At 53.1% G+C, this 727-nt stretch overlaps 1 protein-coding gene across 1 annotated transcript in view; it reads left to right on the top strand.

The window, feature by feature from the left end:
• The window catches only part of T265_07934 (hypothetical protein), a gene marked incomplete at both ends in the record, with an annotated part of 5,666 nt that extends 5,168 nt beyond the window's left edge, over nucleotides 1-498 (top strand). The window contains one exon of the mRNA XM_009173599.1: nucleotides 158-498. Coding sequence (XP_009171863.1) covers nucleotides 158-498 — 341 coding nt within the window. The remainder of the gene's footprint in view (nucleotides 1-157) is intronic.
• Nucleotides 499-727: the final 229 nt, after the last annotated feature.

Genomic DNA, 727 nt, shown 5'->3' with positions numbered 1-727 from the left:
GTAGAAAAAGTATGTGAAGGAGAAAGAAGGAAGGCGTCAGCAGCAGCCTGTTTTCCTAACCCGCCCTGCTATATGTACCGAATGAGGTGTCAAGGTACGTGAAGGAGAAGCAGTAGCCTGTTTTCGCTTACTCGCCCTGCTGTATGCAGCAAGTAAGGCGACCCGGCTGATGGCACCACGCGACGGCCGATGTGGCATGAGTTTATTTGTTTATGTGCAATTCATGGTTGTACGTGGGCTGGGATACTACCAGGGCGCCCACACCTAGACAGGAGGACGATTAGGGTCCTCAACCAAAGCCTTTGGCTCAAAAGCCTAACCGCCAGGCAGCGGTGTTTGGCGGGAAATGCAAATGCATTACCATTTCTATGGAACAAGTCGCCACATGTTCCATCCCCCAACCTGGAGGGCCAGGAGACTGTGTTCGTCAGACCTCTAACCATTGACCAACCTGGTATGAGAGACTCTGTGAGTGTCTCACGATACTCTCCAGTATAGCTCAATGGATCGCTGAGGTGCGTAAGCCATCACACCACCACTACTAATGTGCTGACGCGCCCAGGTACACGCAAACGGACCTACATACAGGGAAACCGAACACATTCAGCACACACAGACTCGCACGCGCGCAGGAAGCAGGAAGCCAACCTCTCTCTACAGGCCCACGGACATTATGGAACACGTGTAGCGGTCGTAGTGCGGAAAAAACACGTTCCCACCGTCCGGA

Source organism: Opisthorchis viverrini, assembly GCF_000715545.1.
Source record: "Opisthorchis viverrini unplaced genomic scaffold opera_v5_194, whole genome shotgun sequence".
NCBI lineage: Eukaryota > Metazoa > Platyhelminthes > Trematoda > Opisthorchiida > Opisthorchiidae > Opisthorchis > Opisthorchis viverrini.
The sequence above is the reverse complement of the archived record's forward strand: the minus strand, read 5'-3'. Positions and strand labels throughout refer to the sequence as shown.